Source organism: Salvelinus alpinus, chromosome 1 (genome assembly GCF_045679555.1).
Source record: "Salvelinus alpinus chromosome 1, SLU_Salpinus.1, whole genome shotgun sequence".
Classification (NCBI taxonomy): Eukaryota; Metazoa; Chordata; class Actinopteri; order Salmoniformes; family Salmonidae; genus Salvelinus; species Salvelinus alpinus.
In genome coordinates this window covers 74,153,761-74,180,535 of record NC_092086.1, presented here as the reverse complement: position 1 = coordinate 74,180,535, position 26,775 = coordinate 74,153,761, and the positions used below count along the sequence as shown (strand labels likewise).

Below are 26,775 nucleotides of genomic sequence, written 5' to 3'. Positions count from 1 at the left end.
CTCTCCTTCCAGTTCTCTGCTGCCAATGACTGGAACGAACTACAAAAATCTCTGAAACTGGAAACACCTATCTCCCTCACTAGCTTTAAGCACCAGCTGTCAGAGCAGCTCATAGATTACTGCACCTGTACATAACCCATCTACAATTTAGCCCAAACAACTACCTCTTTACCTACTGTATTTATTTATTAATTTATTTTGCTCCTTTGCACCCCAATATTTCTGTCTCTACTTTGCACTTTCTTCCACTGCAAACCAACCATTCCATTGTTTTTTTAGTTTTTATTTTACTTGCTGTGTTGTACTCACTTCGCCTCCATGGCCTTTTATATTTTTATTTATTTATACATATATTTGTTTGCCTTCACCTCCCTTATCTCACCTCACTTGCTCACATTGTATATAGACTTATTTTTTTTTTCACTGTATTATTGACTATATGTTTGTTTTACTCCATGTGTAACTATGTGTTGTTGTATGTGTCGAACTGCTTTGCTTTATCTTGGCCAGGTCGCAATTGTAAATGAGAACGTGTTCTCAATTTGCCTACCTGGTTAAATAAAGGTTAAATAAAAATAAAAAAAATAAAAAAAATAACTTCATCATGCTCAAAGGGATATTCAATGTGTGTTTGTTGTATATGTTGTATATATTTTTTATCCATCTACCAATAGGTGCCCGTCTTTGTGACGCATTGGAAAACCTCCCTGGTCTTTATGGTTGAATCTGTGTTTGAAATTCACTGCTCAACTGAGGGACCTTACAGAGAATTGTATGTGTGGGGGTACAGAGATGAGGTAAATCATTCAAAAATCATGTTTAACACTGTTATTGCACACAGAGTGAGTTCATGCAACTTGTGTCTTAAGCACATGTGTACTCCTGAACTTATTTAAGCTTGCTGTAACAAAGGGGTTGAATACTTATTGACTGAAGACATTTCAGCTTTTCATTTTTAATACATTTCTAAAAACATAATTCCACTTTGTCATTATGGGGTATTGTGAACTAACACTGGCACTTGACTCTTTCCCCCCTTACTACTGAAGCTCTGACTTAGTAAGTATATTTTTCTTCAATAAAGTAGCTATGACATGTGGTTGTCGCACCTTGCTATCTTAAGATGAATGCACCAGAGGAGGCTGGTGGGAGGAGCTATAGGAGGAAGGGATCATTGTAATGGCTGGAGAGGAATCAATGGAGCGGAGCCAAACACATTGTTTCCATATGGTTGGTACCATTCCATTAATACTATTCCAGCCATTACAATGAGCCCATCCTCCTATAGCTCCCCCCACCAGCCTCCTCTGCAATGCACTAACTGTAAGTCGCTCTGAGTAAGTGCGTCTGCTAAATTACTAAAATGTCAAATGGAAATGTAGCCCAGTGACACAAAATCTCAATTGAATCTATTTTAAATTCAGGCTGTAACAAAACTAAAAACTAATACTTTCTGAAGGCACTGTATACGGCAACTCCAGGGCAGACAGCCGGGATGACAGCCGGGATGGTGGACTGTGCACTGGAACATCCCAATGCGAATCACAAATGCAGTGAGCCAGCGGAACATCATGTTGGATTCAGGCAGTCGTATTGGACTAGTAATGAAGCAAAGCTTACTTCTTAATAATAAGGAGTCCAATCCTGGAGGCACAAGTTATACCGCAAGTTATAGAACTTGTCTATAAATCAGCTACCAAAAAGTAAAGATTACATTCATCATAAATATTCATAGTTGATATTTCTGCCTGTTGTATCTCTGTGTTTACAGGTCTATATTTCCAAGATGAATTAAGATATCCTAATGCTGTTTGTGCATGTAGGGCAGACTACGCACTACTTGTACTGAAATTTTTGCAATATCAGGACAAACATAAGCACCCCCCCAAATTATTATATGTGAGAAACGGCATGGAATGTGTTTATACATCCGAGCACCGAGAAAGTGATGTGCACATGTGTGTATATAAAGTATATTGTGTAGAGTATACAGTTGAAGTCGGAAGTTTACATACAATTAGGTTGGAGTCATTAAAACTAGTTTTTCAACCACTCCACAAATTTCTTGTTAACAAACTAAAGTTTTGGCAAGTCGATTAGGACATCTACTTGTGTGCATGACACAAGTACTTTTTCCAACAATTGTTTACATATTATTTCACTTATAATTCACTGTATCACAATTCCAGTGGGTCAGAAGATTACATACACTAAGTTGACTGTGCCTTTAAACAGCTTGGAAAATTCCAGAAAATTATGTCATGGCTTTAGAAGCTTTGACATCATTTGAGTCAATTGGAGGTGTACCCGTGGATGTATTTCAAGGCCTACCTTCAAACTCAGTGCCTCTTTGCTTGACATCATGGGAAATCAAAAGAAATCAGCCAAAACCTCAGAAAAAAAATTGTAGACCTCCACAAGTCTGGTTCATCCTTGGGAGCAATTTCCAAACGCCTGAAGGTACCATGTTCATCTGTACAAACAATAGTACGCAAGTATAAACACCATGGGACCACGCCGCCGTCATACCGCTCAGGAAGGAGACGCGTTCTGTCTCCTAGAGATGAACGTACTTTGGTGCAAAAAGTGCATATCAATCCCAGAACAACAGCAAAGTACCTTGTGAAGATGCTAGAGGAAACAGATACAAAAGTATCTATATCCACAGTAAAACGAGTCCTATATCGACATAACCTGAAAGGCCGCTCAGTAAGGAAGAAGCCACTGCTCCAAAACCGCCGTAAAAAAGCCAGACTACGGTTTGCAACTGCACATGGGGACAAAGACCGTACTTTTTGGAGAAATGTCCTCGGGTCTGATGAAACAAAAATAGAACTGTTTGGCCATAATAACCATTGTTATGTTTGGAGGAAAAAGGGGGAGGCTTGCAAGACAGAAGAACACTTCCCAACCATGAAGCACAGGGGTGACAGCATCATGTTGTGGGGGTGCTTTGCTGCAGGAGGGACTGGTGCACTTCACAAAATAGATTGCATCATGTGGCAGGAAACTTATGTGGATATATTGAAGCAACATCTCAAGACATCAGTTAGAATGTGGTCTTCCAAATGAACAATGAACCCAAGCATACTTCCAAAGTTGTGGCAAAATGGCTTAAGGACAACAAAGTCAAGGTATTGGAGTGGCCATCACAAAGCCCTGACCTCAATCCCATAGAATATTTGTGGGCAGACCTGAAAAAGCGTGTGCGAGCAAGGAGGACTACAAACCTGACGCAGTTACACCAGCTCTGTCAGGAGGAATGGGCCAAAATTCACCCAACTTATTGTGGGAAGCTTGTGAAAGGCTACCCGAAATGGTTGACCCAAGTTAAACAATTTAAAGGCAATGCTACCAAATACTAATTGAGTGTATGTAAACTTCTGACCCACTGGGAATGTGATGAAAGTAATAAAAGATGAATTAAATCATTCTCTCTCCTATTATTCTGACATTTCACATTCTTAAAATTTTGTGGTGATCCTAACTGACCTAAGACAGGGAATTTTTTACTAGGATTAAATGTCAGGAATTGTGAAAAACTGAGTTTAAATGTATTTGGCTAAGGTGTATGTAAACTTCCGACTTCAACTGTACATGTGTGTGTGTCCGTGTGTGTGTGCGTGTCCTTCAAGGCCTATATCAGTGTGAGGGGGCTCCTTGTGAGATCAAATGTGGAACCCTATATGTCACGTGGCATCTAACGCCCAGATTGAGGCAGCGAGAAAGGAACAACATCCCTCTCTCTCTGCCTCTTCCTCGTCCACTCTGCCGCTAAGCGAGCAGCCCATAAAAAAATGAATCCGGCTCTACGTCCTAAACATGATGGCGATTTTTGTATTATGCTAATTTTATTTAGACTCTGGGGTGTTAATCCAACACAGCACCCTGTTCAACTAAAGCTTCTAAACTGCACTCACCAGCCTTGAGAAAAGGAAGAAGAGTGGAAGCAGAAGAGACACAGAGGGTAGGAAAAGGGAGAGGGAGCACAGAGAGAGAAGAGGAAAGAGACTAAGAGGGTAGGAAAGACGGAGAGAGAGCACCGAGATAAATAAATCCTGCCTCACTTTGGAAAGTAGAAGGAAGATCTGTTCAAGCAACGCTTCTCCCAGTACTTGATTATGGTGATATAATCTACATGCGGCAGCCTCTGCTTTAAAACCTTTAGATTCAGTCTGTCATTCAGCACTGCGTTTTAGCACTGGGGGAAGATTTTCGTGCACATCACTGCATTTTGTATAGTTATGTTGGCTGGGAGTCTTTGACTACCAGAAGGGCCCAGCATTGGTTACTTTTTGTAAAGAGGTTCTGCAGAAACTCCCCCACTACCTCAGCTCATGTATTAACTGAAGATCCAGACGTTTTCAGACCCACTCTCTAGACTGGCTGGTTCTGGAGGTCCCACGGGTCTCCACTGACCTGGGGAAAAATGCTTTTAGTTTTTATGCCCCCAGCTCATGGGATAGCCTTCAGGACACCTTGAAATTAGGCTCGCTGGTCTCCATTGGACAGTTTATAGTATAAGGGAGGTAATACTATATGTGAGAGTTGTGTTTTTGATGTATTTTGTTGTATTGTATGTTTCCTTTTCACAGAGCTCCCTTGCAGATAAGACCCTGGTCTCAATGGTGACCCATCCTGCTAAATAAATACCCACTTACACAAGCTTGAATATGCACCCACACGCACACGCACACATACATGCACCCACACACACCATCACTCGCTCTCACTCTCTCTCTCACTCTCTCTCTCTCTTTAATACCCACATTAACAAGATCAGTGACATAAGGATTAGTCTCCAGCCAGAGGTCACTGAGGAGAGAAATGGGGTGACTCTGACCTAGATGTAGAGGCAGGCTGAGGGAGAGACAAGAGAAAGAGAGACAGAGTTGAGAGGGAGAGTAGAGAGAGAGACAGAGAATAGAGACAGAGAGAGAGGTAGAAAGAGAGCACAAAGAAAGGCAGCAGGCAGGTTACCTCCAAATTAGCCCCACGCAAAACAACAACTATCCACTGTGTTTGGGCCAAGCTGCTGCTACTGAGAAGATTTAGACTTGAATAACCTTGGACTCACACACACACAATCTCCCATGGGAGTATGTTAGTGGAGACACCACCCCCCAGTGGATCAGGACTGAACCAACATCACTTCTCATGTTGACCTCATGGCCTGTATTCACAAATAGTCTCAGAGTAGGAGTTATGGTCTAGGATCAGTTTTTGCTTTATAATATCACAATGAATAAGATTGTATGGACAGGTAGGACCTAGTCTTAGATCAGCAATCCTACTGAGAGACATTTTATCAATACAGGCCTTGGGCATTTAGACATTTAGGGGGGCAGGTGCAAACAGGGCAGGTGCACAAGACATCCAAATTAATTATTGCCATCTAATTTTGCTGAAAAAATGCAATCTGATTAGACATCCACATCTCCATAATGGAAGGTGGTAACACTTCCCCCCCAACCCCATCTATTAGCTTAGCTCCAGCAAACCAAGTGACAGGCTGCCATTGTGTTGTTTTCTGCATTAATGAATGGGCCCTTAATACTCTGAATTGTTTAAAGTCATGGTTAACTGGGCAACAAAATCCATTTATAGAGATCATTTGGACATGAAATTTAAAACATGCTTAAATGGGGAAGACTAACCTACATTGGTTTCTGTTTCAGTTAGCCATTTAATAATATTAGCATTTGTTAGCAGAGACTAGTTGAACAAAGTGTGGATTGTAGTCACTGTTTGTCAATAAACTGCTTTCAAGATAAGGGAATAAATATCTAAACATGTAATTTCTCTGAAATGTCCCTTTATGAGTTCATAGTTGGCACAGGTGGAGAAGATTACTCTTAATCAAAGCCATTTACTGTACAGGTGTGTTTGAATATTGGATAGAAAATTACACAATTGTGAGTCCTTGTTTTGAACAGATCAGGGTCGTAGACACCGAACGGACGAATACAGACCAAATGGGTTAGGGATTAGCTGAATTTGTCCAATAACAAACTCTAGATTTTGTAGCAAAAAAAACCTTTATTATTTACACTAATAAATATGACCCTGGGTTCAAATACTATTTAAAATCATTACAAATACTTTAGCTGTGCTTGATTAAGCTCTCCTGTTGCAATGGAACATATGGAAAAGTCCCAGAGTTTCAAATAGTATAGGAACCCAAGTCAAATACTGTTTGAAGTAATTCCTAGTTGTGTTTAAGCCTTTTACAACTGTACATACACGCATTGACAAACACTGACCTCGTTCTACCCCAGATGGTACTAGAGTCATCCATCCATCTCTAAAGTCACACATATGGTGACATTTGTTTAAATAGAATAATTTACAGAACGGAAGGTTACGTGATAGTCTTTCATGTCTCAGTGGTGACCTTGAAGTGAATGCCGAAACTCCGGCTTAGGGTCTTAGAGACCTCGTTGTAGTGCATAAAAAAAATATATTTTCACTGTCGGCATGGCGACTGCGCACGAACACACCCACTCTTCCCAACGTCCCCGGGAGAACAGCTATGGTTGAACATCAACTCAATATCTGTATCCTGGAAGTGCAGCCTATGTGTTGTAGCTGAATCCATGGTGCCAAGGGCTACTGTATACATATATACAGAGCAAGGCTCAAAAATCAACTATCAGACCAGACACAGGCCTTTTAGGCTCGTTGCATAGGATCCAGGTGCTGTGTAGATCTATGTAGTCCATATATTATCCATATGACCAGGCTGCCAGGCTTTCCGTAGCCTATATGTCCATGACATGTAGCTTCACAGGCGTGAATGCGAGGAGGAGGCCAGCTCGTAGAAGAGCACGTAGGCATCACTGCTGCGGACCTGGCTGGATGACATGGGGCTCACCCTGTAGGGAGGGCGCAGAGAACAAGTGCGCGTTAGTCCGAGCATTGTTATAGACACAGAGATATAGAAATATAGAGACATACAGACACAAACACACCGAAAACAGAGCCATTGACTCCGAGTCGTAAAATGTACACCTAGTGGTCGTATGATAATGTTAGGCGGTTATATAGGGTGGAGGGGACATCATGGCGTCATTACATACCTGGAGTCATTGTAGCTGTACCACTCCCCCAGGGCTGGGTTCCTGCAGTAGGCTGTGTAGTGGCCACCCAGCGTGTTCCCAGAGTGGTTGGACACCGCATAGAGATTATACACTGCGTTCACTACACACACACACACACACACACACACACACACACACACACACACACACACACACACACACACACACACACACACACACACACACACACACACACACACACACACACACACACACACACACACACACACACACACACAGAGACAGAGATTAGTGTTATGTCATTGACATCACTGAGGCCTTCATTCAGTTTCAACAGACACCCCATCATTATTTAAAGACAATGTCTGTTTTAAGCCTGATTTAACAAAGAGGATGGCAGATCTATAGACTATAAAGCAAGTCAGTTGAACTGTGTGTGTGTGTACTGTATGTGCCCTGAGTTCAATGAAGCCAGTTGATCTAGTCAGTCGAGCCAGTGCTTATATTAGACCACTCAATAATCAAGAAATGGCACTAAAAGCAATTCTAAAAATATTAAAGTAGCTGGAGACAGAGTGCTAGCCTATTTACAGATCTTGTTTCGTGTGTGTGGGTACTACTTACTGCTGTTCTCGGAGGCAAATTCCCTCATGTCCAGCTCTTTGAGGGGGAAGTTGACGTAGGTAGAGAGTTTACTGGTTCGGACGCGGTTCTCTGAGAAGCGCTTGAGGTCTGGGAGACAGGCTCCGTTAAGGACAAGCACATGTACAGCTCGAGCATAGTAGCATAGATACAGTAGCTATTCATAGCATAGCAGCATATATAGATATTGAAGTAGCGTTGAGCTATACCTAGCTTTCATAGCTCAGCTGGCTACTGGGTTAATCCCAGAACCATAGACATTCAATACACTTTTTGAAACATAACATTACAATGATTTTGGCTGCAAAGTTCCTAGAATTAGTTAATTAGAAACAGTTAATTCTAGCTCTGGTTATGCTGTGTTATTGCTACTCTTCTACATCCTATGAAGTTGTACTACTACAAGATTGAGAGTAATTTAATTGTTAGGGGAACCAATGTTGGGGAGGCTAATATGATGTAGCAGAAAGGATACGAAGCACAAGGATCTGGGGGAACTTCTGGATAGTGAACTTCTTAGTGCATTTCCTTCTGGCTTTACACCTGCAGCATGTCTGGAGGAAGAGAGGAAGAGAGGGTTTGGTCATTACATGCAGAAACTCACAGTCTCACTCACTCACAGTCTCACTCACACACCCACACCAAGAGCAGTAGTCCCTTACTGGTTTTTCATCTCCATCCAGTACATCTTCTTTGGTGAAGAATCGCATGCAGTCTGTCAGACTCACCTCCCCTGAACCTTTCTGCGGACACAAACACCCTCAGTCAGACACAGCTTTCACTGTTTCTTTGTGTGTGTGTGTGTGTGTGTGTGTGTGTGTGTGTGTGTGTGTGTGTGTGTGTGTGTGTGTGTGTGTGTGTGTGTGTGTGTGTGTGTGTGTGTGTGTGTGTGTGTGTGTGTGTGTGTGTGTCCATGCCTGCTTGCATGTCTGAGTGTGTACGTGTGTGTGTGTGTGTACACTGACCTTAGCGATGGGTAGTGACAAGTCCCAGAATGGATCGAACACTGTGGAGCAGTAACCACACTCACTGCAGGTCAGAGAGCTCTTCAGCTGGCCAACAAACAGATCTACACAGAGAAACACACACACACGATGATACACATTGGACATTACACACACACACTTGTAATACACACACTTTTTCTCAGTCACTCACCGACCACTTTGCTGTCTTCTCTCTCTAGGTATTTGTTCCACATTTTCTTCCCTTTCTCATTGTCACTGTGGAGGAGACAAACACAGATCCCAGGTGAGTTTACAGTCAAACAAGTTGTCCTCTAGAACAGACACACTCCTCTCTAACATAGATCCTGGGTCAGTTTACGTTAAACAAGCTGTCCTGTAGAACAGACAGATTCCTCTCTAATACAGATCCCAGGTCAGTTTACGGTCAAACAACCTGTACTCTAGAACATATATTCCCCAGCTAGCACATAACGGTCTGAGAACCATATGTTTCTTAGAGCCTGGTGAGAGCGTGGTTGTCCTATGATTATTTTGCATGCAACCTTCCCACAACTTTCTGGGAATGGAGCAGGATAGTTGTTTGGCTTTTGGAAGATCCTCAGAACATTAAGGGAACTTGAACCCCCCCCCCCAGTATTTTCTTGGTATTTCATTACTTTAACAGAACGTTTCCCATAAGTTCAAACATGGCTACATTTCATTTACATTTTTGTAATGTTCTAGGAACGTTCTCCAACTGGTTTGACATTGTGAATGTTCTGAAATAGTTCAGAGAACATTAAGATACAACCCACTGTGCACACACTGGTTGAATCAATGTTGTTTCCATGTCATTTCATTGAAATTACGTTGAACCAACGTGGAATAGACGTTGAATGGACGTCTGTGCCCAGTGGGAATGTTCTTCCGTAGAAATTTCAGTACCTCAGCATAACTTTTTCTGCAGGTTTACTCATGGTTATATTTAAAGTTATGTTCTAAGAAACAACGTTCTTCTGTGGGGATTTCAGTACTTCAGCAGAACGTTTTCTGCATGCTTCCATTTAAAGTAATGTTCTCAGAACATTAAGAAAACATTCCATAAAAACCACAAAAAAAAACATTTTCATAATGTTATTGAAAAACATATACATTCTGTTCTGTGTCAAAAAAAACTCTATTCTCTTCTTGTTAAGTCTATTCAGGTGATATTAATGACTTTGTGTTTCCTTTGAAATAGGGTCCGTTTGAATGGACTAAAATGAACAGCATTGTATGCGTAAAAAAACATGGCATGCTAGCTCCATCCTGGTGGCGTAGTGGACTAATTCCATGGATAGAGAACAGAAAATCATAGGTTAATGCCTAAGCAAATTCATTTCCATGTGTCCTATCAGTGCTTGGAGCTCAAAACCGTTAACCCAAGCTAGCAGTGTTATTAAAAGTCTTATTGAAACATGTTCTCAGAATGTTATTTAATTACCTTCAAATAACCTATCATTTCCATTCTCAGAACGTTAAAAAAACCTTCCAGGAAAACTTTCAGGGAACCATAGTAAAACATTCTCAGAACCCCCCTGAAACGTAAAAATGGATGTTCCCAGAACAGGTTAAATTTTCACTTAAAAAAAAATATGATTCCCCTGTCAGGAAGCCATACGTTTCGTTCACAGAACCAATGGGATACCAAAAACGTACATTCCCACAACTTCCAAGGAACCAAATGTGCTAGCTGGGTCCTCTCTAACACAGATCCCAAGTGAGTTTACAATCAAACAAGCTGTCCTCTACAACATACACACTCCTCTTTAATACAGATCGGTTTAACTGGGGCACCCAGTCTTGGTAAAAAAGCACTTAAAGACATGCTCTGGTACTTTGCTGACTAGTAAGTATTTTTGAAACCTGCAGCTTTGGGCTGTATGTGGCAATGTGTAGTTCATGCATGCATAATCTGTTAACAGAATTACTGACTTACTTCAATTAGCCACGAAATACCTAGTTTGAAAGCAACTGTTTTCTGGAGGCTGTCCTATGCCATTTTCCCTACATTTACCCCCACGTGGGCCAGCCCCCTAGCAATTCTAGTTACAGCCTCTCGCCATTTGAGTGAGAGCTAGCAAGATGCACACAGTAGAGGAGAGAGAGAGCAATGACGTGTTACACATATCAACACATTTGTGAAGTAGTGTACAATTTTCAGGGACCACTTTTGGCTCTTGTGCGCTACTTTCAGAACTACTGGCTAAAAATTATACAAAAGTACCAGAGAATATCTTTAACCAATAAAACATGACTCATTACAAAGGCAGTTAACTGCCTGAATATCATGAGGCATGTCTAGGCATGTCTAATCCTAGGAGAACAGGTCAGGTTCATTATCTACTAGGCACACACTGGTTGAATCAACATTTTTTCCACGTCATTTTAATGAAATGACGTAGAACCAACTTGGAATAGACGTTGAATTAGTGTCTGTGCCCAGTGGGTAGGCACCAAACAGAAGGAAACGGACTGAAACGGTAAGGGACTACCCAGGCTTGTCCACTAAGAAACGCTGATTTTCCTTGTCCTTTTCAAAACGGTTAAAACTACTGAACATGCCCCTGGGTTGGTGCTACAGCAGGTGAGACTTACGAGAGGTGGTCAATGTCCTCGGCCGGGAGCCTGGGCCTCACTGTGACCCTGTTGACCTCGTTGTGAAGGCCGTCCAATAGGAAACGCAGGAACTCCTGAGCGTCCTGCTGACTAGAGGAGAGAGAGAGAAAGACATTTCATTTCAAAAGCTTTCTTTTTCAACCACAAAATAAGAAATTAAAATGAAAGATATTAACATACATTAATGCCTTACTGGGAAAGGGAGCGAGAGCGAGATGCCGTTTTTAATAGCTAACACTAATTTATGAACTCGCGTTCTCACGGCACACGTATGACCATAGAAATATAATTACTAGAACAGACCACAGCCCTTTTCTGAATTAACCTACTTGTATCCCACAAATTTGGGCGCGTATCTCTGGATCTGGGTCTTGAAGTCTGAGGGACTGATGGCCTCGCTGCTGACTGACGTCCATAGGGTCTGAGTGAGTTTGGCAAACTCTGTGTGTGTGTGTGTGAGAGAGAGAGAGAGAGAAAGAGACGGGGAGACCGAGCGAGAGAGAGACAGGGGAAAGAAAATGAGACCACTTTTAGAGCCCTTGTACTGTGAAGCAGAGGTCACATTGCAGGGGAGAGGAGCCATGTGAAGAATAACAATCAGGTAGCAGACAGACCTTAGCTACTGTTCAAATGTTAATCATTTCCAAACCGTGTGTGTGTGTGTGTGTGTGTGTGTGTGTGTGTGTGTGTGTGTGTGTGTGTGTGTGTGTGTGTGTGTGTGTGTGTGTGTGTGTGTGTGTGTGTGTGTGTGTGTGTGTGTGTGCTTGCGCAGAATAGCTCCTATAAATTTCAAATCAATTTACGACACAATCTGTCCAAGTATTAAGCATAGAGGTTATGTTACACATTAGAGGTCAGTATTCTAGTGTCCCCAGGTGGTTCTGGAAATATTCTTAGGATGATAATGATGCTGCATAATCATGGTTAGTGCTTCTTTACACAATGTTGTCCTAAGGGAAATAATGGATTATTATTATGTTTTATTACCAAATAGTCCACACTGGCCCACTTCCAACCTTTTCAGAATTTGACAGCTGGTAACGTCCTAATGTTATTCTAACAATGCACTTTACACTCAGGCTTAAGTAAAGTGCTCCTAGTTGGATCAGTAGTGTGCCTTACCCTCCATGAGAGCGGCCTTGGCCCTGCAGTTGTTGTTGAGGTCGGTGCGGTGCGTGTTCCTCAGACAGTAGTCCCTCAGGTCAGGAGTGTTGCTTAGACACTGCAGGATTGAGTTCATGAAACACTACACCAGGACAGAGAGAGAGGGGATAGACGACATCAGATCCACTACAAACCAGACCAGACATAAACACAGTGTACAAACAGACTCGTGTGTTAGTGATTGAAGTAATGGTTTACTCACTGTGTTGCCGAGGTTTCTCAGTCCCACCAGGCCTTGAGGACTCTTGGAGTTCTTTTGAGGCAAAGAAAGAGAGACACGGGTTAGAGCACAGCAGAAATCTTTCTTCACTCAGTCACACTATGGTACATGACAACTTACAAGAACATGGGACCAAACACGAGGTCACCAGTTTAAGCCTGCTCTTGTGAGTCAGGAAATAGAACCCTCTATCCAGTGAATACTGAAAGAAACTGGTGGTATTACTATTTACCCCCACGGAGTATTTGACTCTGTTGTGAAAACATGGACATTATAAACTGGGTAGTTCGAGCCATGAATGCTGATTGGCTGAAAGCCGTGGTACATGACAAAACATTTATTTTTACTGCTCAAATTACGTTGGTAACCAGTTTATAATAGCAATAAGGCACCTCTGGGCTTTGTGGTATTTTGCCAATATACCACGGCTAAGGGCTGGATCCAGGCACTCCGCTTTGCGCTGTGCGTAAGAACAGCCCTTAGTCATGGTATATTGGCCATATACCACACCCCCTCAGGCCTTATTGCTTAATTATACACAGTGCGTGAACTGTATGGCCTTTGATGACAGTAGTGTACACTGCATGTTGAATGTTCACTGGAGTGGTGTAACGTTGTCTGAAGGGTATGGTAGTACTATAGTAACAGTGAGGTATTACTACGGTGTAAGCACATAGAGCTGGGATGAGAATAGTCGGCATACTGAACATATGACAGCGTCTGGCGGCGTATACCGCATTCCGCATGTGTGCGAAAGCCTCCTGGGGCTGTGTGATACACTCACACGGGTTGTCACCCTGCCACACGGATCACATATGACATAGTATCACTGGAGGAATCTGCCACTGCTCTGCTAATCATCGCCATTCCGCAAAGTAACACCGCCACCAACAGGCTCCTATCGCATGGTGATGTCACAGAACCTTTTTGATTTGTATTTATTTTATTTAACTAGGCAAGTCAGTTAAGAACAAATTCTTATTTACAATGACGGCCTGAGGAACAGTGGGTTAACTGCCTTGTTCAGGGGCAGAACGACAGATTTTGACCTCGTTAGCTCAGGGATTCGATCTAGCAACCTTTCGGTTACTGGCCCAACACTCTAACCACTAGGCGATGTGCCCTGGGTAAGAGAGTGAGTAGCCCTACAACTACTATGTTGGTTTTGATGGAATGGATCTCAATTATTTAACATTTACTGTACGGAGAGATCGACTGTACACATGACTCGGTAATTCAGCAATTAACTGTCCCTATTCAATCCATTCATATGAATACTGGGTTAAGCATAAGCCTAAATTCTACACTGTATAGACTATAGAGACTTAGCTTGTGTTCAATGTCAGTGTCAATACTGTCACCACACATACACTACATGGCCTAAAGTATAGGGACATCCATTCAAATTAGTGGATTTGGCTATTTCAGCACACAGCCATGCAATCTCCACAGACAAATATTGGCTGTAGAACGGCCCGTATTGAAGAGCTCAGTGACTTTCAACGTGGCACCGTCATGGATGCCACCTTTCCAACAAGTCAGTTCGTCAAATTTCTGCCTGGTAAAGCTGCCCCGGTCAACTGTAAGTGCTGTTTGTGAAGTGGAAACGTCTAAGAGCAACAACGGCTCAGCCGCAAAGTGGTAGGCCACACCGCCGAGTGCTGAAGCATGTAGCGCGTAAAAATCATCTGTCCTCGGTTGCAACACTCACTACCGAGTTCAAAGCTGCCTCTGGAAGCAATGTCAGCACAATAACTGTTCGTTGGGAGCTTCATGAAATGGGTTTCCATGGTCGACCAGCCGCACACAAGCCTAAGATCACCATGCGCAATGCCAAGCGTCAGCTGGAGTGGTGTAAAGCTCGCAGCCATTGGACTCTGGAGCAGTGGAAACACGTTCTCTGGAGTGATGAATCACACTTCACCTGCTGGCAGTCCGACAGATGAATCTGGGTTTGGCAGATGTCAGGAGAACGTTATCTGGCCAAATGCATAGTGCCAACTGTAAAGTTTGGTGGAAGAGAAATAATGGTCTGGAGCTGTTTATCATGGTTTGAGCTAGGCCCCTTAGTTCCAGTGAAGGGAAATCTTAAAGCTACAGCATACAATGACATTCTAAATGATTCTGTGCTTCCAGCTTTGTAGCAAAAGTTTGGAGAAAGGCCTTTCCTGTTTCAGCATGACAATGCCCCCGTGCACAAAGTCTAACCTTACGGGAACCCACTAGACAGACCAGGTCTTCCTTGAATACTGGGTTAAGCCATAAGCATATAGTTGCTTTACTGTATACACTATAGACTTTTAATATAATTGTACATTACATTAATCAATCAAATGTATTCATAAATCCCTTTTTACATCAGCAGGTCACAAAGTGCTATACAGAAACATAACATTTTAATAATTTAGCTGACGCTCTTATCCGAGCAACTTACAGTTAGTGCATTCATCTTAAAATAGCTAGGTGAGACAACCACATATCACAGTCGTAGTAAGCTACATATACACCCCACCATCAGCCATAATGTGTTAAGATAATCTTCCCTGAATACTGGGTTACACCAGTTCTGGGTTAAGATGGGTTAATGGATAATGTTGCTTTTCCAAGCTAACTGCTACATGTAACCTACTGTATACAATGTCCCCGTAATACACATTGCTGTATACAGTGTCCCCGTAATACACATTGCTGTATACAGTGTCCCCGTAATACACATTGCTGTATTAGAGGGACATTTCAGGGAATTGGAAATTCTTGGAAGTTACATATTAATATTACATATTCCTCTAGTGTTCTAGCTAGGCTAGTCCAGATTGAAGTGGAGGGTTTGGTGAAAGTGCGTCGGTACATCTGCTGACGAATGAAACACCTACGGGAGGCAGCACCCGCCTGACGCCACAGCTGACAGGACTGGGGTGGCATCACACGTGCATGTGGGTACAGTATAAACACAAACAGTCAGGCACACACAGGCCTAAAAGGAACATGCACACACACACACACACACACACACACACACACACACACACACACACACACACACACACACACACACACACACACACACACTGTGAATGAAGTAGAAACAGCAGTCAGATACATGTGAGTCAGTGACTATCTCCTGTCCCACCCCAAACCACTCCACATACTGTACAGTATGTAGCACCACAATGCCACTTCTCACACCCATACAGGTACCAAATTCCTCATACTTCTTTCTCATAGTTCACTTTCCACTGGTAGAGCAGTGCAGGCACTGACTAAAGGCCAAATTCATTGAGCTGGAGTGTGAGTACTGAGTACAGACAGTGCTGCTTTACATGGCCCTTCAGAGAGCGTGTCTGGGCCCACTCCTCATCGTTAGCGCTGAGACGGACCATATGGCTTGAGCCACATGCACAGGTCAGTTTCTCACACCCTGGGTAGAAATAACACCAGCGCCAGGGACACTGTTACAGTGATTACTGAGGAGAGGCCTGTAGAGAATGGGCTCTATTGGCATGTGGCTCACTCAGAACATGGAGGGGGGTCCAACAATAAAGGGCCCTGATTGGCTAACGGCCCATCTGTTCTGAGGAGGCAGATATTCCATTGGTTGGCACAGGTTGAAAGTGTAAGAGTGGGGAGAACGCTGTGTTCTCCAACCTTGCTTTGCAGGACTAGTCACAGCCAAACAACTTGTGACTGGGCGCACGCACGCACGCGCACGCGCACAAAACCCGCTTCATAGCTCTCTCATACACACACTCATACCCACATAAAGTTGGCATATGGTGCACCACCCAGCAGCCACACCGTAGGCAGACTGTACTGCTCATACCAATAAGACTAAAAACTGTGGTGGATAAAGCATTGATAACGTATTAGAACCATTGATAATGTTGTCAAAGCAGAAATAATGTTGCATTACGGTTATGCGATGCTTGTCACTGTGATGGTGCTGACGGAGGAACATTCTGCTCTCTAGATGTCCCCCGTAAAGGACATCCATATCTTTAGGCCCTCAGCCCATTCTGAGGACCCACGCACCCACAGCTTACTGTACAGTACATGAGATAAGACGAGACATTCTTGGAGACACAGGCTGACATTCCTTATCTATTGGTGTTCTTTCAAAGTCGTAAAACAACGCCACGCCCCTAATTGTTAGGCCAAATGGTCAAATGGTGATAACAGTGTTCTCGATACCCTATCGTGTGTTGAGGTTATGTAACAATAGGCAAAATCAGGTCATCTTCACCCACAAGTGCTGATGGGACATTCCTCTATCAACCAGGGAACACGGTGAGGTAAAACAGTGTTTTTTGTCAAGTGTATACTGCGGTACGTTTGACTTTCAAGGGCTAAGCAGCAGTCACTGAGGGCAATGATTATGAATGGTGGTTTGTTTGGTGTTTCATTGCGAGGTTTTGTGTTGAGAACTTGACTGATAGAAGGAATGAGAGACAGGGTGCTATAGGGCATTGTGGGCCTTTGGTTTGTCCACTAGGGGTCATCCTGTCATTTCCTCAGTTATTCATGTAAGGATTAACCAGCCGGTATTCATAAAGGGTCTTGGAGTAGGGGTGCTGATCTAGGATCAGTTCCCCCATGTCCATGTAATCTTATTCCGTATGATAAGAAAAGCTAAACTAATCAAAATCGTACTCAGACGCTTGATACATACGACCCCTGTCTATGTTGTGATATGTTATACAGGTCTTTAGGCCTACATATATGCTATTTAAAAAAACACATATTATTTGAAGAACGACTTTAAAGTACTGTGTAGTGTTAACATTGATGTGGCACGGACTATTATGTTTTTTCTTTATGCCTAATTCTTCTCCTTTCAGTAGACTATAGTGCATGTTGCATTGGAGCTTCAGAAGGGAAAGGCACACATTTGTCCCGTCACTAATTCTCTGTACTGTACAGTGTAGCCTACATTCAGGGCCAAAAAAGCACAGCTGGAACAGAAGAAAGCAGGCCTATATTATGTGCATTACGGCCAGCGGTGCACGCACTAAGTTTAGAGCAGTGGTTCCCAACCTTTTGCTGTTACTGCTGTCGTTACTTCCCAGAGTAACCCAGGGGGTCGTGGTTGAGAAACGCTTGTGTACAGGATGCTCTGTAAGAACTGCTAAACTGCAGATTATGTAACCAAATCAGCCGCACGAGATTACAGTAAATTGACAGGCAGGCAGCTGTTTCGAGCACTGTTTTCAGATGCCCGATGACTTGAACATAATGTGAAACTATTGTTATTGGATTGAAACGATTGCTATTGAATGCTGGCTTTCATAACATATTTGGATCCACATTTGTTAACAATGCAACAACCTTGAGCCTATATTGGCCTGTGTAGGATGACAACATTCCACCACACAAAAGTGTAATTCTATTATTTTATATTATCACGGGTGTCGAAATAACGTGTCACTTCTTTTGGAGAGGATGTAGGCTTGCCTATTCGACCTACAGGTGCAGAATTTAAGTTAGCCTTGCTTCACTTTTGCTTTGGCAAATCAATAACTAAGCCACGGACCCGTCAAGATTCCAAGTTCCAACGTGGAAAGTGTAGTTTAATGGGCTCAAACTCTAAAAGCAATTTCATAACACATTTAATCTGTTGCTGACAGGGTAAGTGATATTGTTACGTAAGTACGTAGACTATAGCTGCCAACATGATCCTTTCCTGAGGTGTATGTTGTTGATGGAAATGTCGCCTGTAACTAAAACAAATCTATCCGATGATAAATGTAAATATGAAATAGGCCCATTAACCTAATATCAAAAATCGTCTGACAATATATTCGCTCAGTCACAATTTGGGCACCGGCTACCTGAATATGCATTTGCTTGCATACCGAATAGGCGCACTTACCTTGGCTTGATTAATAAGAAGACCCACAAATGTGGACACCAACATTGAGCGCGACATTGGAGGACTCTTCCTGCGCAGGTCCGTCTTTATGAAGGGGAATGCGGTGACCGGCGGCTCCTCGGGCACCGTGACGGTATACGACTGTCGCATACTAGGCATGATGGCGGTGTAGGCTACGGTCTATACAGCAGACGATACAATCAATTAGAGGTGGCGATGCTGAAAAGTTGTCTACCGCGGGTGCAACAGTAGCTGGTCCCTGTGTAACGTGGTTGCACTTGGTAAGGAAAATGTTCTTCTCATCGAGGACAAGGTGTTCAATTAATCCTTCGAAACACTTTAATGATCAAATAAAACAGGCGCTGATGATTAATTGTCGCGATTTGCAGTCCGTCAGAAGTGAGACAACCCTATAGATCAGGTAGTCAAGCCTATATACTAGCCTTTATTTATAAATAAACAGAAACATATAGGCCCCAACCGGCACTTTGCCTACCAGAATAACATTAGACCCCAAACTCAATCTGGAATATCACTGCCTGCAGACTGAGGCCGATTCGGTTGCATAAGGTTCCACCTCTCTCAGTGTGGGTTGAATAAACTAGAGTCGGTGTGCAGTGCCCTTTCGTTTTACTACACAGCACACGCCCCCTCGGACTCAGTAGACGTCAAACAGCAGAGGACGAGACGTTCTCCCCATTCACAGAGGAGGATGAAAGCGGAGAGGATGAGTGAGAGGAGGGTGGTGGAAATGCATGATATATCCGTCGTCTATAATAATATTGCAATTTCGCTGACGCTTTTATCCAAAGCTACTTACTGTCATGCGTACATTTTACGTCTGTCGGTCTCTATATAGATACATTTTTCCATCCATATATTTTTATACTTTGCCTTACAGCATTTGTTTCTTCCACCTTGACATGTGAATTTAGCTTGACAATATAATGCATAATATCAGTGTAATGTCATAAGTAAAACCAATAACATGGTATGACAAGCAATATGTCATGCTTATGGCATTATGTCAATCAAAAGTCAATAACGTCCAACGTGTGTTGCTTTAGCTAACTAAAGCAACAGTTGGTCCTAGCTCAAGCATTGCCACGCGTTTCTCTAGAATATTGTGAATGAATGACAAAACTGGGTCGCATTCACTAAGGAGCAAACAGCGCGAAACAGGATCTGGCCAATAAGAAACGTTGTTTTCATTTTCCGTTATAGAACGTGTTGCTACGGTGTACAGTAATGAATACGACCCTGGGGTACAGTAAGAGCAATGTAACACATTACCCAATCAAACCTTTCCCCTGGATCTGAGCTTTTTTTTTTTTACGCAAGCAGATTTTTGGCATCTCAGGGTTGTGCTCATTAAGGCACACAGTCGAAAAGGGTTTTGCAACCGTAAACGAAAATTAGCTCTCCAGTCTAGGTATTCCCTTCCCCGTTTTCTGCCATTTGGGGTCCAATGAACTCGACCCTACTCCTAATTGGCCCATCATAACTCTACAGTCACATTCAATCTGTACGCAGAATAATACCAGCTAGAGGGGGTGTTAAGAAAAAGTAATACATCCACTCTCAAAACATAAACAGGAAACCCAACAACCACAAACACAGCTCCATAATCGTACGAAAGCAAAGTGTCGCTTTTCGCCGCATCATTACGTAAGCAGCGTGGAACTGACCCGTTCCCTGAGAATCAGTGCATTCCTCTTATGAAACGCCACTCACGTAAGGTTGGGAGTTATGGTCTAAAAATCATATCTTGATTTTTTCAAAGTTATGTGCGATTCACGATATATATCTCGATTTAAGTGTTCTCTAAATAAGCTTTTTGTACAATTAAAGGTAAAATACGCTGCATTGCAAATAGTCAGCAATAATATAATAAATTCAGGGATTGTGAAATTATACCTAGGCTAAATATGAGCCTTCCACACCCATAAGACCCACTAATGATGTAATTATTTTATAAAAAATAGATTAATCTGCTTTTTTGAAATAATCACTGATCTGGCATTCAAGTCTGTCTATTAAAATGCCTTTTTTGTAAAAAAATAAATAAAAAAAAAGACCACTGGGGGAAATGGCTAAAATATCATAACATGGTATTTAAAAATAGTTTGACAGTATTTTATGTTTTTGAATAATAAAAGTTCTACATTTGCTTTATGAGTAATGCATGACCCTAGGGTGGCAACACATACATTCTAAGTGATTTCAATGGGTCTTTCTCCATTCTGATTGTTTTATACTGTTCAATTCAACCCAAAATAATTTCCTGCACTCATTTTAGATACTTTCCACACTGTCACATAGGGCTGCACAATATGGGCAAAATGCTGAGGCCTTATTTGTAACCCAATGTTGCAATTGCGATTTGACTTGCGATTTACTTTTTTTTTTTGTTGGTGACCACAGACCCCTTCTCAGTTCCTATGCTTCCTGGCTGATGTTTTGGTCACTTTTGAATGCTGGCGGTGCTTTCACTCTAGTGGTAGCATGAGACGGAGTCTACAACGGAGTCTGTGGTCACCACCTGCAGAACCACTCCTTTATTGGGGGTGTCTTGCTAATTGCCTATAATTTCCACCTTTTGTCTATTCCATTTGCACAACAGCATGTGAAATTTATTGTCAATCAGTGTTGCTTCCTAAGTGGACAGTTTGATTTCACAGAAGTGTGATTGACTTGGAGTTACATTGTGTTGTTTAAGTGTTCCCTTTATTTTTTTGAGCAGTGTACATATATTAGCTAGATAGCTAGCTAGCGATTGCCATTCGAGGCTAAAACTATTTAGCTAAACTTTCTAAGAAAAGACAAACTAGCTGTTTGCATATGTAAGAAACACAAATTAATAGTGTAATTATAGAACGCTTGTGGATTTATATTAAGAAGCAAAGTGGAAACAACATAGTTGTGATCAACATTGTTGCATGTGTCACTCAATGAACAACAAATGTGTTCATTGAGTGACAGGGGGCGGGGCTATGTCTGTGTGGAAAGCGGCATGGAGAGAGAGGAGAGGGATGACTCAAGTAGCGTGTAAAATATGCACACGGCATATCACATTTAACAAACAAAACATTAATATACCGTTATAGAAGGTAAAGTAAAAACCCAAACCGGTCAGTACATCAATACCGGTATACAGTCAAATCCGTTATACTGCCCAGCCCTACTAATAATGACTAACTTCTTGTAGCAGGCATTATAGAAAATTAACATAGGTCTCAAACAATCTTCCAAGCACAAGCCAACGTGCTAGTGAGTGGCCAGCAAATCCCTGGGCTGCCAACTTTTGAAGAAAGCTTGGAGTGAGATTTTGCCTAGGAGTCTGGGGGAGGACCACCAGGAAAATTGTACTTTTTAAAATCTAATTACCTGGAATATGATGAGTTTATGAGTTGTGAGTCCCCCTACCATCTCTGCCTAGCATGTGCACAATACTAAAATGTCAAAATATATATTTGAGGTCTGGAGCATTTAATATGCAGGACGTAATATGTAGGACTTATTCAAAACTGCAATAGGACCCGGAGTAACAGCAACCTAATTTTGTTGACAACATTGTACATAAAACAGCGCTACCGTGCTGCTCTTTTTACAGTTTTATAAAGTCAACGGAGAACGTTCTCTCTCCATTCTGCTCCACTCTAATCATGAGGAGCGTTTTTTTTTTAAACGCGCATCCAACCCCCTAGATCCCGTACTTAACAAGACCAATCATATGCTTCAATGTTCCGCGGTTCACAGTGCTGTGACAAGACAAGACAATGATCGAGGTTCCGCTCTTGATGTAAAATTGAAGTCGCAGATGCTACGATGTCAAAACGATATGGAGTACAGTTGAAAAGTTAATACACTACACAATGGACTCAGACAAATAAAAGCAGTAATTTTCGTTGCGTGATATATAAGAGGTGTGGCGTGTGAGGGTCAATAGCATGTGTCTCACGGCCAATGAGTGGGAGTTGGCAGCTCTGTAATCATTTTAGCCAATTTAGATCTAATTGGTAGCTAACAAGGTAGACCAGTTGACTTGTTATAAACACGCCCTTCTATCCGTCTGCAACAGTTTGAACAGAATGCTAGCCTGCCCACTTTGTTCAGATGTTGAAATGTCGAGTGGCCATCCGTATTTCTCCGAATGAGAACGACTTGCCAATTCGTTATATATTTGTGTTTTATGCTTTAACAGTATTTGGCTAAAATGCTGCTAGCGGTCCGTTTTATCTCAATGCCGCACGCAATAAACTGAACATTAATTTTCCAGAATCAATGTTCATTGATACTCCCGTTTTTGTAGGTTCTGGTCTGCGCGCAATTTGAGTCTCAATGTGTTTCGGAATCCATATGACTGATTTTGTTGGACCAAACCTCAAATGCAATTAGTGAGTTGAAACCGCTTGTCAGAGAGGAAGAAGTGATCTCTCATCTTGGTTGTTGTGAGTGGCAGGAGGAGGGGCTTGGTGTGTGTGTGTGTGTGTGTTAATGGAAAGGTGCACACGGACAGAGACCTGTATATAATGGGGAGATGCTCATGTCTCCACCCTAACAATGGGAGTCGTTGTCCCAACGGCGGGAAGGCAGGATACAAGTATAGGTCCAAAATAAGCCCATAGAAACATTGGGTCAATTTTGGACAGAGTTAGACGAGAGTAAAACCTCTCGCTTCGCCTCTTCCTCTCTGACACAGCACAGAAGGAGCGAAGGAGACGAGACCAAAAATACAACATGAGAATAAGCGTACATAAACGCTCGTAAATGTAAAAATAAAACTAGATTCATGCAATACAGGCATCTGAAATATCGCACAATAAAACATTCAAATTAATTCAATATATCGCCCAGCCATACACTCAAGCGTTATTATAAAGAACTACGATAAACTGTGTTTACTAGCAGTCTAGAGGGCAGGGTCATAATATGACATATAGCACCTGCTCCAGATATGTATGTAAAAGGAGTTAGATATTGAAATATCAGATATTATCATCATCAATAAAGTACTGTTCGAACTCAACAGCCTGGCACAGTACGGAAGCAGATATTTGAACAGTGTTGAGTGTATCTTACACATGTCATTGAGTGACAGTGATTGAATGTGAAAAGGCTGCACAGCCCTTAGCCATGGTTTATTGGCCATATACACCTTCTTGGGCCTTATTGCTTAAATATAACACACCGCCTAAGGGCTGTTCTTAGCACGACGCAATGTGGAGTGCCTGAACAAAGACCATAGCCGTGGTATATTGGCCATATATCAATACAGGTGTGCCAAGCTTGTAGCGTCATACCCAAAAAGACTCAAGGCTGTAATCGCTGCCAAAGGTGCTTCAACAAAGTACTGAGTAAAGGGTCTGATAACTTATGTAAATGTAATATGTCTGTTTGTTTTTATTTTTATACATTTGCAAAAATGTCTAAAGGCCTGTTTTTGCTTTGTCATTATGGGGTATTGTGTGTAGATTGATGATGTGCTGTAACCTAACAAAATCTGGAAATATATATTTTCCAAATGCACTGTATGCCATAAATTTACTCCACTATCACCCTACCAGTGAGGTATCTGTGTACATCAGATGTGTAACACAGAATAGGTTTTAATAGTGGGAACCAGTTACCGAGATTTATCGGACCGACAGCGCATCTCAGTATGGAGCTCAGTTCACAATGCATGCATCATCTCATCAGCTGGTAACCTTTTTCCTTGTGACAGGTACATTTGCTGCAGCATAGTCTATGCTACAGTAATATCAAATTGCATCCAAAATAGATAATCCTGTTCAAGAAACGTATATCGATGTCCTAGCCTACCTCTTTCAGGTAATACATTCAATGCACTATTAGCCTTATATTTAGCTAATGAATGATGGGTTAATATGCATAAGCTTCTAACATATAGCCTCTGTACTGTTTCTCTTGCACAATATGCATCTGCTCTCAGCTGGCCTCGCTCCTTCTTTGCAACATGGATTCAGGGGTAGACGTAACATAGTAAACAAAAAACATGGACACTCAAATTGGTATGATATGTTACGTTTGGTATGGTATGTATGAATTTGTCGATGTCCATCATTCATTTAATTTGATATGCTATGAATTACAATTCGTATGATATGTTATGAAATACAATTTGTTGTGGATAACATTAGCTAGGTTAAGGGTTAAGGTTAGGTTGAAGGTTAGGAGTTCAAGGTTAAAGGTTTAAGGTTAGGGGAAGGGTTAACTAACATGCTAAGTACACTGAACAAAAATATAAACGCAACATGTAAAGTGTTGGTCCCCTGTTTCATGAGCTGAAATAAAAGATCCTCTAAATTTTCCGTACGCACAGAAAGCTTATTTCTCTCAAATCTTTGGCACAAATTTTTTTACATCACTGTTAATGAGCATTTCTCATTTTCCAAGAGAATCCATCCACCTGACAGGAGTGGTATATCAAGAAGCGGATTAAACAGCATGATCATTATACTCTAAAATGTGCAGTTTTGTCACACAACACAATGCCACATATGTCTCAAATTTTGAGGGAGCGTGCAATTGGCATGCTGACTGCAGGAATGTTCACCAGTGATGATTCCAGATAATTTCTGTCTGTAATAAAGCCCTTTGTTGGGAAAAACGAAATCTGATTGGCTGGGCCTGGATCCCCAGTGGCTGGGCCTGGCTCCCAAGTGGGTAGGCCTATGCCCTCCCAGGCCAAACCATGGCTGCACCCCTGCCCAGTCATGTGAAATCCATAGATTAGGGCCTAATTTATTTATTTCAATTGACTGATTTCTTTATATGAACTGTAACTCAGTAAAGTCGTTGAAATTGTTGCATGTTGCGTTTAGATTTTTTATTCAGTGTAGTTGCAAAGTTGATAATTAGCTAAAATGCTAAAGTTGTCCGTGATGAGATTTGAACACGCAACCTTTAGGTTGCTAGACATTCTCATTATTATAGTTTTTTTGCCTTAAAACCTGTTCCGTTAGCGCGAAATTCAAATAAAATTAGAAATATTTAACTTTCATAAAATCACAAGTGCAATACACCAAATTAAAGCTTAACTTCTTGTTAATCCAGCCACCGTGTCAGATTTCAAAAAGGCTTTACAGTGAAAGCAAACCATGCGATTATCTGAGGACAGTACAAACACATGACAATCATATTTCAACCCGCCAGGCGCAACACAAAACTCAGAAATAACAATATAATTCATGCCTTACCTTTGAAGATCTTCTTCTGTTGGCACTCCAAAATGTCCCATAAACATCACAAATGGTCCTTTTGTTCGATAAATTCCATCGCTATATCTCCAAAATGTCAATTTATTTGACGCGTTTGATTCAGAAAAACACCGGTTCCAACTCGCCCAACATGACTACAAATGATCTAATAAGTTACATGTAAACTTGGTCCAAACATTTCAAACAACTGTCCTAATCCAACTTTAGGTATTTTAAAACATAAATAATCGATCAAATTTAAGACAGAATATACTGTGTTCAATAGCGGATAAAATTAAAGGGGAGTGAGCCCCAGGTCGCGCGCCCCAAACAAAACAGTCCACTTAGCTCGACACCCAGAAAGGAAAGGGCTACTTCTTCATTACTAAAAAGAAAAACATCAACCAATTTCTAAAGACTGTTGACATCTAGTGGAAGCCATAGGAACTGCAACCAGATGCCTCAGAAATCTAGATTCCCATAGAAAAACAATTGAAAAAACAGTCACCTCAACAAACAAAAAAATCCTGGATGGTTTGTACTTGGGGTTTCGCCTGCCAAATAAGTTCTGTTATACTCACAGACATAATTTTAACAGTTTTAGAAACTTCAGAGTGTTTTCTATCCAAATCTAATTATATGCATATCCTAGCTTCTGGGCCTGAGTAGCAGGCAGTTTACTTTGGGCACGCTTTTCATCCAGACGTGAAAATAGTGCCCCCTAACCCGAAGAGGTGTTAAGTAACCTTCTGTCTTATGTAACCATACCAAACTGAAAATGTCATACTAATTTCAGTGTCCCGGATTTTTGTTTACTATGCTACGTCTAGTCTACAAGACCAGGCTTTTCTTTTAGCTGTGGTGGAGTCCCAGTAAAAGCTAGACTAGAATAGCTTGTTGAAACCTAGATTTTCCCAAATCTGTGGAGACTCAAGGGATCTTGAGTGTTAACCATTCCTGAGAACAGGTTTGGTAACATATGATTCTGAACTTAATT

The 26,775-nt window shown here is 41.8% G+C and overlaps 1 protein-coding gene across 2 annotated transcripts in view; it reads right to left on the bottom strand.

Moving 5' to 3' along the window:
* Positions 1–5,795: 5,795 nt before the first annotated feature.
* The window catches only part of LOC139530286 (ubiquitin carboxyl-terminal hydrolase 2-like), a 43,270-nt gene continuing 22,290 nt past the window's right edge, over positions 5,796–26,775 (bottom strand). The window contains exons 1-12 of one of the 2 annotated variants that reach the window (XM_071326550.1): positions 18,559–19,161; positions 12,675–12,725; positions 12,431–12,554; positions 11,638–11,749; positions 11,288–11,398; positions 8,862–8,926; positions 8,669–8,772; positions 8,366–8,446; positions 8,179–8,257; positions 7,686–7,793; positions 7,080–7,200; positions 5,796–6,875 (exon numbers count right to left, since the gene is read on the bottom strand). In XM_071326550.1, the coding sequence (XP_071182651.1) occupies positions 6,785–6,875; positions 7,080–7,200; positions 7,686–7,793; positions 8,179–8,257; positions 8,366–8,446; positions 8,669–8,772; positions 8,862–8,926; positions 11,288–11,398; positions 11,638–11,749; positions 12,431–12,554; positions 12,675–12,725; positions 18,559–18,717 (1,206 nt within the window). In that variant the 5' untranslated portion in view covers positions 18,718–19,161 and the 3' untranslated portion in view covers positions 5,796–6,784. Of the gene's footprint in view, positions 6,876–7,079; positions 7,201–7,685; positions 7,794–8,178; positions 8,258–8,365; positions 8,447–8,668; positions 8,773–8,861; positions 8,927–11,287; positions 11,399–11,637; positions 11,750–12,430; positions 12,555–12,674; positions 12,726–18,558; positions 19,162–26,775 lie in introns of those variants that run through there. The other variant, XM_071326541.1, reaches the window with a different exon arrangement.